We start from the raw sequence: 14787 nt of genomic DNA, 5'->3' as shown, positions 1-14787 counted from the left end.
CTTCCTCTCATTCCTAACTATCTTCAACTGCTCTGCTGGACGTTATCTGCAGGGGTGCATCTCCGATGACGATCATTTGTAATGATTTGCACATATTGCTACACATGGTTTTACATTATTTAATGGTTTCAATAATTTCGTTTTCTTAGTGGTACTATCTCCTAATCAAACTACTACATTGTCTGGGGCTTAAGTTCACAGTTCATAGACGTATTACTTTGCACGCACAGTGTTTTAAGTTTCTGACACTGGATGAAACGGAAGCTGACCATGGAAGTTGCTGTGTATGGGCTGTACATCACATAAACGAGCAATCCTTCTCGCGCCAATGGTGGATCGACGCTCTGACGTCGAAGGTCAGATCGCGGGCCCCACGGATCTCTATGCCTCTGCAGGCCACGTGATCACATATAGCTCCTCCAGTATCTCTATACTGTCTGGCTATTTAGGGGCCCGCATCTCGTGGTCGTGCGGTAGCGTTCTCGATTCCCGGCGGGGTCAGGGATTTTCTCTGCCTCGTGATGGCTGGGTGTTGTGTGCTGTCCTTAGGTTATTTAGGTTTAAGTAGTTCTAAGTTCTAGGGGACTTAAGACCACAGCAGTTGAGTCCCATAGTGCTCAGAGCCATTTGAACCATTGTTTTGCTATTTAGGGTGACGCAAAGCCACTCCAATGCATCTCCCGCCAAGCTTTGAGCCTGCACCCAATGTCGCGATCGGAACCTCCTCTACGTACGACTTCGTACCACACAGGCCGTCACCAACCAAGGTAGCCGGCTCTGCTGCCTGCGTTCCCCATCACCTGGACTTCGACCAGGAACTTGGAGTCGGCCATCGACCTTCACTGCGCTATTTTCTTCTTCCTCTACTGGCTGTTCTACAGTGTGGGCTAGTGTTACTTGGATTCACTTAATTGCTCCACGTACTTTTCCGATTATGCGCTGTTTACGTATTTATAGACTCATTGAACTTCCCAGCTCGGCCCAACTTCGGTAACCACATAGTTTCTACATCTACATCTACACGGGTACTCTGCAAATCACATTCAAGTACCTGACAGAGGGTTCATCGAACCAGCTTCACAATTCTCTATTATTCCAATCTCGTATAGCTGCAGAAAGAATGGACACCTATATCTTTCCGTACGAGCTCTGATTTCCCTTATTTTATCGTGCTGATCGTTCTTCCCATGTAGGTCGGTGTCAAAAAAATATTTTCGCATTCGGAGGAGAAAGTTGGTGATTGGATTTCGTGAGAAGATTCCGTCGCAACGAAAAACGCCTTTCTTTTAATGATTTCCAACTCAAATCCTGTATCATTTCTGTGACACTCTCTCCCATACATGCTGTCTTTCTTTTAAGTTTTATGATGTAATTCGTCAGTCCTATCTGGTAAGGATCCCAACCGCGCAGGACGGACAAAAGTAGTGTACGCAATCTCCTTAGTAGGTCTGTTAATTTTTTAAGTGTCCTGCCAATAAAACGCAGTTGTTCGTTATTGTAATTACTAGGTATTTAGTTGAATTTACGGCTTTTGGATTAGACTGATTTATCGTGTAACCGAAGTTTAACGAGTTCCTTTCAGCACTCATGTAGATGACCTCACACTTTTCGTTATTTAGGGTCAACTGCCACTTTTAGCACTATTCAAATATCTTTTTCAAATCGTTTTGCAGTTTGTTTTAATCTTCTGATGACTTCATCAGTCGATAAACAACAGCGTCATCTGAAAACAACCGAAGACGGCTGCTCAGATTGTCCCCAAAATCTTTTATATAGATAAGGAACAGCAAAGGGCCTATAACACTACCTCGCGGAACGCCAGAAATCACTTGTTTTACTCGATGACTTTCCGTCAGTTACTACGAACTGTGACCTCTCTGACAGGAAATCACATAACTGGGACGATATTCCATAAACACGCAATTTCACTACGAGTTTCGGAAATTAGTCCCATAATCTCATAACATTTATGTCAGAAACTACTGTAAGAAAAAGCGACTTTCTAGGAATTGACACAGGAAACCATACTACAGAATGCGCGTGTTTAGGCCTGATATCAAGGGTTATTAGAGTACAGTCTGAATTTACAAGTTGAAGTGTTCACTCGGTAAACCTAAATTAAACAGCGACCCACCAATTTACGGGATCAGCCGACATGATTTTTGTCCACGGACAATCAAATGGAACCTTTAGAGAAATTGACACGTCGTATCGTGCCGTGTATCAGAGTTTCACACTCTTCTGCAAAACGTTTGCGTAGCGGAAACAAAGAAATTGGTGCAAAGAACGAGGACAACAAATGGTTCAAAATGGCACTCAGCACTATGGGGCTCAACTTCTGAGGTCATTAGTCCCCTAGAACTTAGAATTAGTTAAACCAAAATAACCCAAGGACATCACACAGATCCATGCCCGAGGCAGGATTCGAACCTGCAACCGTAGCGGTCTCGCGGTTCCAGACTGCAGCGCCTAGAACCGCACGGCCACTTCGGCCGGCTGGACAACAAATGATAGGGACTCCCGTCACGGAAAAAATCAATGTGTACTGGCCTGAGTGTGGGTGTTACAATTACCACTCAGAAGGAAATTTGTATTTAAACATTTAAACATTACACAAAGCCATCTCCCCAATTAGTAACCACGCCCTCCACGGATTGTGATAGTGTTGCTTTTGGGCTTTGCGCAACAGCGCACCTAGTTGACTTCCTTAGTACACGTGTGTCAGTATTGTCGTACATAGCAAAAACCAACGAAGCCATTAATTTTTGCAATCTTTTAAATACTGTGGCATTTAAGAAGACCATCTAGGACAGGATAATGTAACTTTCGTAATATTTTTTCGTGAATATGATTATTCAGAAACATGATTATTCATTTGGATACTCAACTGAAGTCCCATCGGATAGGATAGCGAATGAAGAAAACGACTTTACAGACGATAAATCGATTGTAGGACAAGTGTCAGTGACGGAAACAGTACTCCTCGAAGAGAAACTAGCAGTTCTAGTGACAATGAGCCTTCACAAAAGCAGAAATCGAATACTGAAACTTCCTGGCAGATTAAAACTGTGTGCCGGACCGAGACGCGAACTCGGGACCTTTGCCTTTTCCGGGCAAGTGCTCTACCAACTGAGCTACCCAAGCACGACTAACGCCCCGTCCTCACAGCTCTACTTCCGCCAGTACCTCGTCTCCTACCTTCCAAACTTTACAGAAGCTCTCCTGCAAACCATGCAGGACTAGCACTCCTGAAAGAAAGGATATTGCGGAGACATGGCTTAGCCACAGCCTAGGGGATGTTTCCAGAATGAGATTTTCACTCTGCAGCGGAGTGTGCCCTGATATGAAACTTCCTGGCAGATGGCTTAACCATGTCTCCGCAATATCCTTTCTTTCAGGAGTGCTAGTCCTGCATGGTTCGCAGGAGAGCTTCTGTAAAGTTTGGAAGGTAGGAGACGAAGTACTGGCGGAAGTAAAGCTGTGAGGACGGGGCGTGAGTCGTGCTTGGGTAGCTAAGGTGGTAGAGCACTTGCCCGCGAAAGGCAAAGGTCCCGAGTTCGAGTCTCGGTCCGCCACACAGTTTTAATCTGCCAGGAAGTTTCATATCAGCGCACACTCCGCTGCAGAGTGAAAATCTCTTTCTAAGTCCAATACTGTTAGTATTTTAACAAAATTTTCGAAATAACATTTTGAATGTATTTATAATCGTTAACACACGTCTCCTCGTTGTGACGTGCATCTCATTATTGAAGAGACATCCAAGCCTATCAAACATCAAAATAATGTTTGATGATGTGGAGGAAAAAAAAAATAAATGGCTCTGAGCACTATGGGACTCAACTGCTGAGGTCATTAGTCCCCTAGAACTTAGAACTAGTTAAACCTAACTAACCTAAGGACAGCACACACATCCATGCCCGAGGCAGGATTCGAACCTGCGACCGTAGCGGTCTCGCGGTTCCAGACTGCAGCGCCAGAACCGCGCGGCCACTTCGGCCGGCTGGAGGAAAAAGGTCGTATGAACATCCATTTCCAGGAAATCAAAGAACAAGTGATAAAATAACACATGCACCCCAAATTTGGCATATCAATGAATGAAATAAAATGTTTACATAATAAGCGCCTGAAATTTTGGACAATACAAACAGCAAGAGAAACTGGGCGCACGAGCTTTAAATGTTCTGCTCTTTTCATAGCACGTCTAACGAAAAACAATACAGAAAGTGCCGTAGACACATCACTGTTTCCGTGACAGCCAGAGATGTACAGGAAGACCATGATATTCGCCAGCCTACGACCTGTTTTCCCGAAGAAGTAGACAAGAGAACAGCACATTTTCATATACAGCCACACTGCATTTGGAAGACTGATCAAAGTCGATTTAATTGTCAACTAAATGTTTGTTTTTGTGGAGATCCACAGCCTCCAGATGCTTAATAAACGTAAACATGGTCCGTAGCAGACTGTAACGTGATTTTTATTTAATCGTGCTTTTTGTATTGGCCAAAATTACAGGTGCCTCCAATGGACACATTTTATATCATTTCTTGCGATGCATGCAGACAATAAACGGTTTTAGAAATGCGTGACAATGACAAGTAGTCGAAATTAGAACGACTAAATAAAAATCACGTTAGAGCCTACTACGGACCGTGTTTACATTTATCAATTATGAACTACCTTCTAATATGACAGTATCTAAGAAAAAGGGGAAAAATAAACAGTTGCCAAACTCCAATCTGTCCATGATACATCTCATAGTCATACAATAGATACTGGACTTCCAATGAGTGGATAAGTAACCAAAAACTGTGTATTTGTCTTGAGGAAAACGTTTCTACACTCCTCGTTGACCTCGGCATGCTAGAAGGTTTATTGTGACTAGAACGACACCATGTCTTTTTCATTGGCTTTAATACGTAATATGTTGGAAATGTTAGAACAGTAATCTCCTTCCATAGTCAAAAGAGGCAACTATTTTTAGGAGTGCTTGCGTTAACATCAAATAATTGTTACTTTTTTTGTAGGATTAAAGGAGGATTTACGGCTGTCAGCAAATATTTCCGAAAAATGGTTGCAGACACCGTTGCTTACAGAGAGAAGAATAACTACAGAAGGAAAGACTTCATGGATCTCCTTATTCAGCTAAAAAACAAAGGATATGTCGACCCTGACAAAGGAGAGACAGTGGAGAACGGGCATCAGAAAGGCATCGGCACTCCTGAGAGTAAGTCCTCCTTCTTTTTCTTGCTGTTCAGGTACACTCACAGTGCCCGCTCTCTTTGATGGCACATTGACGTAATTACCTTAGAGAGGAGTTGTCTTATTCACCATGAGCCTACAAATCATATAATTTCTCACTCTATGTTCTAATTTTGGTGTATTGCGTCAGGGGAACAAAGTGCTAGCTTTAACTTGAGTAAGAATTGTTCTGATCACGTTCTCTGTTGCGTTTCTGACTGCATCACATGCTAGTAATGAGTAGCTCTATATGTACAACTGGAAAATGCTGCCTACTAGATAAACTGCTCCGTATTGTTGTATTTATATTCTTGACTTTGAATATAACCAAAAATATAATATGCATAACAAAAATAATTTCTTATGGGTTGGCATTTTCTTCCACTCAGTTCTTGATATGATGGGCCTGTCTAGTGTTTGGCTTAACACATGTAGGGAACCTAAAACTACACACAGACTACCCAGAATACCGTTCCCACTATCGAGAATGGGTGGTTAGTTTTGCCACGGTGTCGCTCACTTATAAGTCCAAACAATTTCAGGCACTGGATTGTTGTTCTAAAAGCGAACTGTGAAACGTACTGTTCTTATTGCGACGGAACAACTCTTATTCTCTGCAGCCAGAAATGAGCCTACTAACAGTATGAGGAGGAAAGTACGGCTGTTAGCTGATGAGGCTTTAGTGTACGGGAAAGTGAGCAGCTACAGGATACAGGAAGTGCTGGAGAGGATTTCTGTTTGGTGTGAGGATTCGCAACTTGCCCTTAAGGTCGGACAAAGTGAGTTAAGACAAATGGATAGGAAAGACAATCCTGTAACGTTAGAAAACTGTATTTGGTGCTGTCCTACATGGCATTGTTGTGTCGATTAAATATTTAGACATAGTATTGAAAATCGACATGAAGTGGAACGAGCATGTAAGACAGATTGTAGGGAAGGTAAACGGTCGACTTAGGTTTATTTTGGCTGCCTCAAGAACGATTTTACTGCCGCTAAGATACATCTCGCGTAAGAAGCACGAACACCAGATAGGTGAAATCAGGGTTCGTTTGGAAGCATATAGACAGTCGATTTCCCCCCGTACCTTCCGCCATGCACCGTATGCTGGCTTGAGGAGTATAAACGCAAATATGGATGTAAGATAAACTGTAGTCACTAAACAAGTTTTTACTCGTACTGGAATTAGTATTTAATTTTTCATCTGATGTGTACCTGCATGATGCAGTCTTCCTTCAGATTCCTTAATTTCTGACCCTGAGAAGTATAACCTTGTTCATCCCCTCGTGAGATCGTGCAGAACCATACAACATAGCGGTGATAATATGTGGGTTCTTAATCTAACAAGCTTAACTTAGCGTCTAAGTAAAATTTTTTATTTGTTAATAAGGTCTCGGCTTACAGTTAACGCTCATGGGGATTCTAACCACTTAGTGCCTTGTTCTCTCACAAATTTACGGTTTAACATTATAGGTAATTTCCCAGTACATAACATAAAGACAGCCAATGGCAGGCACCTTTGACTTTCCGTGCTCGCATACGCGTTATCCGCCGTCTTGCTCGGTACATATCCGCGTGCCACAGTAAATTCCAACGTAGCGTCCGCGGCTAACCGACCGGTTTCCACAAAGTGGGACCGTGGCTGTTCCTCAGCTAAGTAACGTAGCCTGACATGGTACCGCGGTACTTGAGCTTTTTATGTTTGACCGTGCCTTATTCTGGGATGCACTAGTTTATTTTATGCTTCTGAAGAAGGCTAGACTACTATAGCTGAAACCTAGGTAAAGACCAGTAACATTTCGAAACTGAGGCGGATTTTTGATATAATAATGACGTAAGGTTCCTGATGACCACACTTTGCGCCGTGTTCCAGTGTACCACAATTTAACTCCCCACCTTTTCACCACATTTCATGTAGGGAGAGCACGTGATATTGTCGGTGGTGATCTGTTCATCAGATGAGGACGTTAAGCCAGGCAGCCCATTGCTGCTATTCGAGAGGACTGGGCTGTGTGTCGGCATTTGGTTTCACCGTCTCCCTTCTCTCATTATCATCGTCGCCCTCTCCCTTCTCTCATCATCATCTTCACCCTCTTTCTTTTCTGATTATCAGCTTTACCCTCTCCCTTCTCTCATCTTCACACTTTGCCTTCTCTCATTATCATCTTCACCCTGTTCCTTCTCTCATCATCATCTTCATCCTCTCTCTTCTCTCATTATCATCTTCACCCTCTCCCTTCTCTCACTATCATCTTCAGCCTCTCCCTTCTCTCATTATGATCTTCACCCTCTCCCTTCTCTCATTATGATCTTCACCCTCTCCCTCTTCTCATCATCGTCTTCACTCTCCCTTTCTTTTATTATCACATATCACAAATGTGACACCATACTCTACATGCACCCATTATAGTCTGCTGCATCCTTGCTGGTCTAGTGATAAAGGTGTGCCTGGGAACTGAGAGGCTATGCATTTGGAACACAATTCGACTCTGGAAATTTCCTCTTTGCTTTCAACCTAGATTTCACTTATCAACGGTGTGAGGAGTCCCCAGGAAGAACACATGGTTCCATGTTAAATTGTCGCTCCCCTTGTGATGGTATGATTTTATACTCACCTTTGGGTAAGTACATGACAGAGTTTCAAGCAGTTGCTCGCTACTGTCACAGCGGTGAGACGTTCGTGTGTGCTTTATGCCCAGAACGTAAGCTTTCTGCAAAATATTGATACTTTACATTAACTCCTACGTGCTAAATTATTTATGTTCAGAAAGTTCTTAGTGTTAATCAAAATGACAAGTTTGATAAAAAGTAAAATAACTGGTTATGATAAATGATTGTGTCCTTATGGATTAATTACAGCCTAAACCAATGATCTGATCCTAACAAACTGACGATATATTTGTTTAATAAAACATACAACAACGATATGGTGGTCCCACAATGTATCCTTATAAAGCATAAAATAAATAACACTAATAAAATAAGTGCAGTTAAGATTACTGATAACGGAAATGAAGTGGTAACAGGTCCCCAGAGTTCAAATAATCATCTGCAGTGAACAACGTAGAATGTTCCATGCCACTTAACTGTTCACTAATGGAACTGCAAATTCATAACTATTCAAAGTTCAGTGGTGCAGTTAAAATATCAGAATTCCCGCAAACAGTGGTATATCCTGTAATGCTAATCTGTAGCAAGTCCAAAGGCAGCATATCACCAGACACTTGTGAGAGGTTACTGACCTAAATACTTGCAAACTGTAAGCTTAGCACCAAAATATTCCAGTTCCGTACGAAAGTTAAAGTATTCACATGGCCACCTAAAACCTAAAATTCACTGGTCTGAAACCACCCACAAAGATCTTCAATACAGAAGTTGCCTCTTCCACGCCTCTGAAGAGCAAGACAAGTGACTGTTCGTTCACCTTTTTTGTGCTTCTTCTAAGCAAGCCAAAAGTTACAAGAATAAACAAAATCAACAATGGAGAAGCACATAAAATATAAAGATTTTACAGATACAATGTATATGTTGAAAGAAACGCCTCTCTCCTCCGGTGCACTTCAGACCACACACAGTATTCTAGGCATAATATTTTTGGCACAATTTAAGCATGAATTCTGAGGACATATGGTCAACATTAATAACAAATAAAACATTATACATAAAGAATGAACAGTAAGGATGGCATGGTCAATAGAAATGGCTCATTTTGCTCAATTGAATGATGCTATCAGAATTTAGGTACTAAGTGCCACTTTTACATCTTTGTTAGAGTCGAAGTGAATATTAAATTAATGATTCTTGATAACATATTTGGGATATAGCGATATAAATTCAGTAGTCATAAAAAAATCAGTCTCCATCGCAAAATGAAACATAATTTATTAGTGGAGACTAGTTTCAATCCACACAGATCATCTTCAGACCATAAGACATCTACTATAATTAGTTATAGGTTCACTGAGTGGAGATGAACTGCATGACAGAATTCACATTTGTCATCTGGTCTGGAGAAGATATAGATACATTGAAATCTTTCAGCACGAGTTATCTTCTACTTTGCGATCTAGAGTGATTTTTTTCATTACAACAAATATTTAATCAACTAATAAAGGAATCACTTTATAAAATATACACATAATACGCAGATATATACACGGGTGTCCAAAATTAGATCAACAAACGAAAATTTTGCAAGGTTGCTTTCATTTTGGCACAGAACAGAATAAACAAGTGATAGTAAAGTAGAAACAATACAATGAATTAGAACGGAAACAACTGCAACATGCATAACGGTGGACAAAAATTTCTTCGTTTCTTCCAACTTAACGGATTTGTACAAACATTCCGACAACTGGTTAATCTGCTCAGTATGGGGTTGACTCCCTTTGTCAGCAAAAGAGGCCTGACAACGACGGGGTATGCTGCGAATGATGTCATCAGTCTCATGTTGAGGCAATACCGCCCATTCATCCTGCAGAGCTGCTCACACGTCTTGGAGGGTGGTCGGTGGATGCTGACGTGATGCAAAGCTTCTCCCTAGCGCATTCGACACATGCTCTATGGAATTCAAACCGGGAGAGCGAGCAGGCCATCCCATGCATGCAATACCTTCCGTTCCCAGGAAAACGTCAATCACCTGTGCTCTATGAGGTCTAGCATTATCGTCCATCAATACGAAGTCTGGGCCTACACCACCTCGCAACAACTGTACATGTGGTCCCAAGACCTCGTCGCGGTACCTGAGCCGATTCACCCATACAGTTTCATGAAGTGGCGTTCGAGTGGTCAACATAATCCTTTCTGACACCATTAAGGATTCTCCTCGGTATCGGTCTCTTTCCACAATGTTTGGATTCCGAAATCGTGTTTCACGTTTCCTACAGATGCAAAGGCGTCGAGAATCACTCTAGAGACCAAATCGACTCAGGTGTGAGCAGAATATTAACAAACTGTTCGACCGTCCAGTTGGCGTATTGACGACTCCACTCTAGACACTCCCTTCTGTGAATACGCATCAGAGGTACACAAGCAGAAGGTCTCCGGCGATAAACGCTATTCTTCCGAAACCTTCTGTACACTGCTTGTCTCAGTACAACACGTCTAGTGGATGCTGCGAGGTGCGAGGTGAGATGCCAGTTGCCGTGCAGTACTAAGGCGTTACCGTCGTGCCCTTACGACCTAATAAGGGTCCAATCTTTTGGCATCACACGTGTTCGGCCCTGTCCTGGTCTTGGAATGCTGTTTCGGTCTCTATAAATTGTCGCCACATCCGAGAAACAACAGAATAGTTCACATTAAGCCATTGGGTCACATCAGTTTGGAACTGTCCTGCTTCCATTCTTGTTAAGGACCATCGCAGGCCCTAACATGCGTGCAATATCTTCCGTTCCCAGGAATACGTCAATCACCCGTGCTCTATAAGGTCGAGCATTATTGTCCATCAGTACGAAGTCTGAGCCCACAGCACCTTGCAACAACCGCAGATGAGGTACCTAGATCTTGTCACGACGGATGACATCAGTTAAATCTTATTGATTCACCCGTACAATTTCATGAAGAGGAGTTCCAGTGGTAAACATAATCCCTGCCCACACCATTTGGGATCGTCGTCGATGTCGGTCTCTTCCCACAATGTCTGGATTCCAAAATCCTGTTCCACGTTTCCTCCAGATGCGTATCCATCGAAAATCACTTTCCAGACAAAATTAGGACTCATCTGTGAAAACAGCGTTGGCCCATTGTTCGACTGCCCAGGTGGCATGTTGATGACTCCACTCTAGATGTTCCCTTCTGTGAAGACGCGTCAGAGGCAAACATACAACAGGTCTGCCGACAAAAGAGGCCACTCTGCCGAAACCTTGTGCACACCGTCTGACTCGGTACAACACACCCAGTGGATGCTGCGAGCTCACATGCAAGTTGCCACACAGTACTAAGGCGGTACTGTCATGCCTTCACAGCCAAATGAAGTCACACGTGGTCGGTCCTGACCTGGTCTTCGGGATACAGTTTCGGTTTCTATAAACTATTGCCACATCCGAGAAGCAACAGAACGATTCACATCAAGCCATCGGCTCACATCAGTTTGTGAGTGCCCTGCTTCCATTCTTTCTATGGCTCTCCACGGCAGAGAGTTTCTCTGCAGAGAGTTTCTCTGCGCCATACTGTACCACCTGTGGCTGTGTACACGGCGATTGTGGATGTGGGGCTACTTGGCAAACATTACCTTCGTTTCAGAGGTGCCCTGGCGTCATCGCTGGCATGGTTGTCTGTTGACCGAATGCCATCTTCCGTGCAGAAGATTGTACGGACACCTGGTTGATAGTTTGTATGACTATTTCGTGAACTAGACACAGGTCGGGAAAATAACGGTTTGTTGCTTTAACTTTGGACATCAGTGTAGGTTGAGGTTCAAGGTATATCACGTTGCGTTCACTTTAAGTATAAATGTGGAAAAATTGATGTCCTAATTCATTTGCATAATTAACATCGAATCAAACATCGTATGATTCAGAACAGAATGTAAAATGGATATTGAAGTGTGATCTTAAGTATTGGTTGCTAGGGACCGCAGGAATCGTCCAACACTTAGGCTGTAAATATAATTCGTAGTCTCTGTGGGATATAAGTATATAAAGGTTTGTGTAACGCTGCCATTCATAAGCAATCTGAAAGTAAGTCCTATAGTTTCTACAAAAAAATTGTTATCAAAACAGCAAAACACACTCCTGAGTGATGTGATTGCCTTGATATGCTCGGATTTGTAATACGATGGGCCTGTAACACTATTTCAAAGTATTCCGTAGCAGCTGTATTGTGGAGTCACCTGAGGTGACTTAGTCACGGACAGCTCGTCACAACAACCTTTCCCCCACTGGACAGCTGGCGTAGATCAGAAACACACAAGTCGCCCACAGTGACGTCCATTTCAAATACTTCCACTCAGCCGCTGAGCGAGACGAAATTAACCAACAGATTCGCCTAAGATGAAACACAAATAAATCTTGCGCAAAGAAGCCATCGTGCTCGGAGGAAACAAAGACTTTCCGATTAGACAGCTGTGCCTGCCCCTACGGCTCTCTCTGTCAATAATGCCATACTGCAATGTTTCTTTTTGATTGCTCACATATGTTTTAAAAAATCATGCAAGTTTCAGGAGAATAATGCAAAATAATGAAGGAATTGATATTTTTACTACCTCAACGACAATGGTGGCATGTCTGATTTGGTTGATTAACTTGCTTGAAGGTGTGATTTTAACCTACAATAAAAATTCCTGGCACTTTTTACACATTGTGATTTGCATGAGTGCTATTACTTAACCGAACGTTATTCTCTTTCACATTTTTGGTGCAGTCAGCTGTGACTCTTAACTTTGTTTTACCTTTCCACAGAATTGTCGATGGATGACTTGGCAGCGCAGGCCTTCGTCTTCTTCATTGCAGGCTTCGAGACGTCCTCAACGGCGACGAGCTTCACTTTGCATGAACTGGCGCTCAACCCTGACGTGCAGAGCAAGCTGCACGACGAAATCGACTCCGTGCTGAAAGAAAACGACAACGAAATATCCTACGACACCATCGGCAAAATGACTTACCTCGACAAGGTTGTAGCCGGTAAGGAAAATCAATCTTCAATTTGGATTCCACTTTTAATTACATTTATTACACCTTGTTCAAATAAATAAGAACAGAACAGAACCACCTGTCTCAGGTTTTTATAGCAACTGGCTAACTGTGTTTGCCTTTCTCACCATATACCGTCAGCATACAGGTTAGAGAGAGTCAGGCAGTTCACCCACATGGAGAAAAATCACAGATTAAAAGGCTACCAGTGGAAAGTCCTCTCGATGTAAACATTTATCTCGTATTGAAATGCTTGAAGAAGGGCTTCACATTCAGTCTTACTTGAAGAACAATCCCGTTCACAAATAATACAAGCAAATTTCAAGAAACTCTCCAATGTTTCGAACCTGCAGCCTAGTTAATATATGCAAAGTGTTGGCTACGATTCAGACTGGGAGCAATACATGTCTGCTCCCGACCCATCTAAGGAAAGCAACTAGAGAATCTGCCAAAACAGTGCGTAAAATGACAACATTTACACATTTACAAATTCGCCAGTCTGCAGTGTTTTCAAAGACCGACATTTGAACTCTGGCTGTCCCACTATCCAGTGCTAAAACCCCGTAACCATAGAAATTGAAGTATTGGCGACAAATAAATCTCCTTTACAACACTTTACATTCTTAGGAGAGCAAAAAGACACTGTAAATCTTTGTATGTCATCTTACTCTCCATCAGATTTTTATTGGCGTACCTTAAACATTACCATGTTATTGTAATAAACTAGCCACGCAGCTTACTTGCAGCAAATTTTTCTTTTCCAAAGTACAATCCTCACTGATATAGGCAGCATTTGTCAGAAAATTTAACCTGGATGCAATAATTATGCTGTATTAACCCTGTGGTGTGCTGATGTGTTATAGGAAAAACGGTGCGTGACGCATGAAACAAGTGTGAAGCAATACTCGGTAGGGTAGACTTTAGCTATACAATGCAAAAACGAAACTGCAGGTACCAGCTGAAATAACAGAGAAAAAGCACCTTGACGATCCCTAGGAGAGACACCAATTACTTTCTTTTTCCATATACAAATTTCAAACACAAAACGTATATAAAACAATGTGCCGGATTGTTTTCTTTACAGCCGGCCGCGGTGGTCTCGCGGTTCTAGGCGCGCAGTCCGGAACCGTGAGACTGCTACGGTCGCAGGTTCGAATCCTGCCTCGGGCATGGATGTGTGTGATGTCCTTAGGTAGTTAGGTTTAAGTAGTTCTCAGTTCTAGGGGACTGATGACCACAGCAGTTGAGTCCCATTGTGCTCAGAGCCATTTGAACCATTTTTTTGTTTTCTTTACAGATAAACTGAAAGTACTTCCACTACATAAAGACTAGCTGAGTGTCTACTCCCATAAGAGAACTGGATAGGAAATGCTGGGGAGGTGTAGTCTGTGTGTAAACTGAAAAGTGGGCAGTACTCTCGGTGGAGGACGTTGCCTTTGCAGGAGGAACACTACTGCTATCGTACAGGACGACTAAGACTCAATTTCTCCTCTAGCGCGGTACAACACTGTGCAGCGACTTTCACAAATTCGCCCGCCCGGCTAGCCATGCGGTCTAACGCTTGGCTTTCCGGGCTGGAAGGCGTGCCGGTCCCCGGCACGAATCGATCCGGCGGATTAGTGTCGAGTTCCGGTGTGCCGGCCATCCTGTGGATGGTTTTTAAGGCGGTTTTCCATCTGCCTCAGCGAATGCCGGCTGGTTCCCCTTATTCCGCCTGAGTTGCTGCGCAGACATTTTCTCCACGTACGCGTACACCGTTATTACTCTGCCACGCAAACATTGGAGTTACACTCGTCTGGTGTGAGACGTTCCCGGTGGGGTCCACTAGGGGTCGAACCGCACAATAACCCTGGGGTCGGTGTGGGGCGGCGGTGGTGTGAGTGGACTGCTGTAGCCTGTTGTGGGTTTGTGAACCACTGAG

At 43.0% G+C, this 14787-nt stretch overlaps 1 protein-coding gene across 3 annotated transcripts in view; it reads left to right on the top strand.

Annotated features, from left to right (window-relative positions):
- LOC126262248 (cytochrome P450 6k1-like) overlaps window positions 1–14787 on the top strand; it is a 247612-nt gene that overhangs the window by 29185 nt on the left and 203640 nt on the right. For all 3 annotated transcript variants that reach the window (XR_007546711.1, XM_049958733.1, XM_049958732.1), the window contains exons 5-6: window positions 5028–5227; window positions 12636–12857. Coding sequence is in view for 2 of the 3 variants with exons in the window: in XM_049958733.1 (XP_049814690.1) it covers window positions 5028–5227; window positions 12636–12857 (422 nt within the window). In the remaining variant the exon portion in view is untranslated. The remainder of the gene's footprint in view (window positions 1–5027; window positions 5228–12635; window positions 12858–14787) is intronic.

The sequence above is a fragment of the Schistocerca nitens genome, chromosome 6, assembly GCF_023898315.1.
Source record: "Schistocerca nitens isolate TAMUIC-IGC-003100 chromosome 6, iqSchNite1.1, whole genome shotgun sequence".
NCBI lineage: Eukaryota > Metazoa > Arthropoda > Insecta > Orthoptera > Acrididae > Schistocerca > Schistocerca nitens.
Note: the sequence above shows the minus strand (reverse complement) of the source record. Positions and strands in the feature narration are given on the sequence as shown.